Source organism: Cryptomeria japonica, chromosome 3, assembly GCF_030272615.1.
Source record: "Cryptomeria japonica chromosome 3, Sugi_1.0, whole genome shotgun sequence".
Lineage (NCBI taxonomy): Eukaryota > Viridiplantae > Streptophyta > Pinopsida > Cupressales > Cupressaceae > Cryptomeria > Cryptomeria japonica.
In genome coordinates, this window is record NC_081407.1 from 812,079,355 (window position 1) to 812,082,595 (window position 3,241).

General features: G+C 27.7%; 1 protein-coding gene across 1 annotated transcript; it reads right to left on the reverse strand.

Moving 5' to 3' along the window:
• Positions 1–492: 492 nt before the first annotated feature.
• Positions 493–1,192, reverse strand: LOC131054344 (uncharacterized). The gene has a single exon (XM_057988829.1). The coding sequence runs from the start codon at positions 1,134–1,136 to the stop codon at positions 651–653; it is 486 nt and encodes a 161-aa protein (XP_057844812.1). The 5' UTR covers positions 1,137–1,192; the 3' UTR covers positions 493–650.
• Between the last annotated feature and the right edge of the window lie 2,049 nt (positions 1,193–3,241).

Consider the following 3,241-nt stretch of genomic DNA (forward strand, 5'->3'; position numbering starts at 1 on the left):
GCAAATCCCAACATTTATCCTCTTTATGTCCTTTCTTGTTACAATGTTGAATTAATTTAACTTCTACAACATTATTATTTTTAACTTTTACATACTCTAGACCTTCATACTTCAACCTCATTGTTGGTTCAATTGATTCTTTCATTGCGTATTTCATTATTTTCTAATCCCTAACCTTTATATCCCATTCTTTTTATAATTTTCATATCAACATTTTCATTAAAATAATTAGCAACATTAGCATAATCATTACGACACCATATAATTTGACAGAAAATATAAATATTACTATTACAACATCATATAGTTTGACAATTCTTATTACTGAACAATTAACTTCAACAATTTTATTAACCTTCTTTAGCTTTCAATTCTAATGGTGCTAAAACAAATCGTATTCAACTGGATGCATAAGTAATTTATCTCCAAATTTAATCTTGATTAACAATGTTCAGCAAATTGCATCTAACAATAGATAAATAACTTACGCCCTTGATAAAATTCATATATAATTCAAACCTTAGGAAATATATATATGCATAGCTGCAATATATCTATGCAACATCTGGTATATAAACCAAACTTCAGGAAATATATAAAAGCAACTACTGTCTTAGAAGCTTATTCATGGCATAAAATGCAAGAAAAGTTCAAGTTTCAGCAGGAGGAGTTACATCAATCTTAGACATATATTTGTCATATTCATCCTCCCAGAGCCTGATGGGCATACTCTTCCCTACACCCAAACCAGTCTTGCAGTAAATCATATGAGTGTTTGAATCCTGAATGCTCAGCTCAGTCAAAGGCAGCCATACCAGCAGCTCTCTGATCTTCACTCCATTTATCTTCTTCATCTTCCTCTTCTCCACAAAACAAGTTACCTCAGGAGCATAAGAAGCCAGTACTCCAGAGGCCTTATATCTGTACTCTAGCTTCTTCTTACGTTTTATCCACACAAAACCTGTGTCTCTTACATACCCACATTCCTCTATGTATTGCAAAGGAAGTAAGCCCCTGGGAAGACCCAATTCTTGCAGAAGCTCTAGAACCTTCTGCTTGCAGGTTTCATAGCCACTGTACACTTCTGCACCACTAGACCCTCCATTGTCACTGCTCTTCTCCAACTGGGTGGCCATGATTTCCTAACCACTTGCCCAATTTTAGGTTTTAACAAGAAATTGCAGATTGTAAGAGGCAGAACTTGGGTATTAAAAGAAGATGGTGGGTAGGAGTATTTATGAAAGTATTTATAAAATGAGTGTTTTTGGTGGAGGATTATCTTCAAATTACTTTCAATTTGTCATTGAAAATCTTTGTTTTTTTGAACTGTTGAAGAGATACTTAAGAAGAAGAGTTGTGTTAATGAAGTGTGATATTCAAGAAGAGTTGTATTGATGGGAGGAAAAGGCAAAATTGAATGAGCTCCCAATTTTGGGAGGAGCAGCATTTCTATGCATAGAAGTTACGTAGAATGAGAAGTAATAAGAGCTATTGCAAAGCAGATCTTTTTACGTGAAAATGATTTTCTTCATGATACATTTATTATTTTTATTATTACTAGTTTTCTAGGAATCACAATTTTTTTCATGTATTATCAATATCTTAATATACTTCTATTTGAATTTTTTAATTTATTGATTAGAGATTGATGTATTTCATCTAAGTTGTTCACAAGATTTCTATGTATTTGTTATATCATGTGATTTTTTTTTTAAAGTTAAGGTTTTAAATTTATGTAATAGGATAAATATATTATATAAATAAGTTGTAAGGTTGTTTATTTCTTTCTTAGAATTGGGGAGGTGAATTGGGTATGGAAGTTATTGCAAAGCAGATTTTTGTAGAGGAAAAAGTTTTTTTGAAATCGACATGCATTAGTACTTTCATTATTAGTATTTTCTCTAGTAGGTAGAGTGGTTATAGGAATCACATTTTGTTCATGTTTCATTAAACTCTTGTTGTTACAAAAAAATTTTGCAATCAATGCACATTATTACTTTCGTTATCATTGTTTTTTCTAGTGGTTATACAGTCAGAGTTTGTTGATGTTTCATTAATCTCTTATTGTTTTCTTGATTGAAATTCTAATTTATTGGTTAGGTATTGATGTATTTCACCTAATTCATTAATGTGATTTCAAAAAAAAGGTCAAGGTTTTAAGTTTGTGCAATAGGATAGATTATATAATGAATAAGTTGTGATATAGTTTATTCTTTTCTTAGAATTAGGGAGGTGAATTGTGGTAATAAAATGTATGTATATGAAGTAATAATGAGATTTAATTGTGTGTTTGGCATTAATATTTTAGATCACACTATGTGATCATTCATTAAAATAAAAAACAACTAAATGTAGATTGCAAGCTAAGCTTCTTAGAAGCAAGTAGATGAAATAGAAATCAATAGACTAACTTAATAAACAAATAAAATATAATATCAATTAAATATACACTGATTCCCTACAATGAAAAAAAAAAAAAAAAAAAAGAAAGAAAGAAAGAAAGATTGAAGATATGGAAAAGATATCACACATATTACAATAATAAAATAAATAAATGAAAATGATATATACCTTAAAAACTTGAGTATTTATTTTCAAAATTAAAAAAATGATGAGAACAGTAATAATAAATGATATCATTCATATGTCAAAATAACAACGTATATCTATCAAAGAGGGACTATTTAAGACACAAATATAAATGCACAAATAAAAGACTCATATTAATTATTTTTAAGTCGTTAAAAAAATATATTAGAAAGTGAAACTAGTGAATTGATAAGTATATAATATTGAAAATGAGTACTAATTCTAAAGATAATATGAAAATAGTATTATTATTCCAAAGAAATGTAAAAATAGAAAAAATATATATTTAAAAAATATGAGAAAAGTATTTTAAAATGACGAGAAAATATGAAACATGACTAGGATACATGATAATATTAAAAACAATTAGAAATAGATGGAAAGGGGTTGAAACATGAGAATCAATAAGGTCCTAATAATTGAATAGTAATAAGAACGAAAGCATTAAATACAATTATAATAATGTAATGCATGAAATGAAAAATATTAATTAAAAAAAAGATATACAATTTTATAATTATTAAAATAATAAAAATTAAAAAGGGATGGTAAAATATAGAAGCAAAACAAAAATGTTTATTTCACATTATAATAATGTAGATAATTGTTAAGAATACTAATGCTAGATAGACACCAAGATGAAAGGGAAATT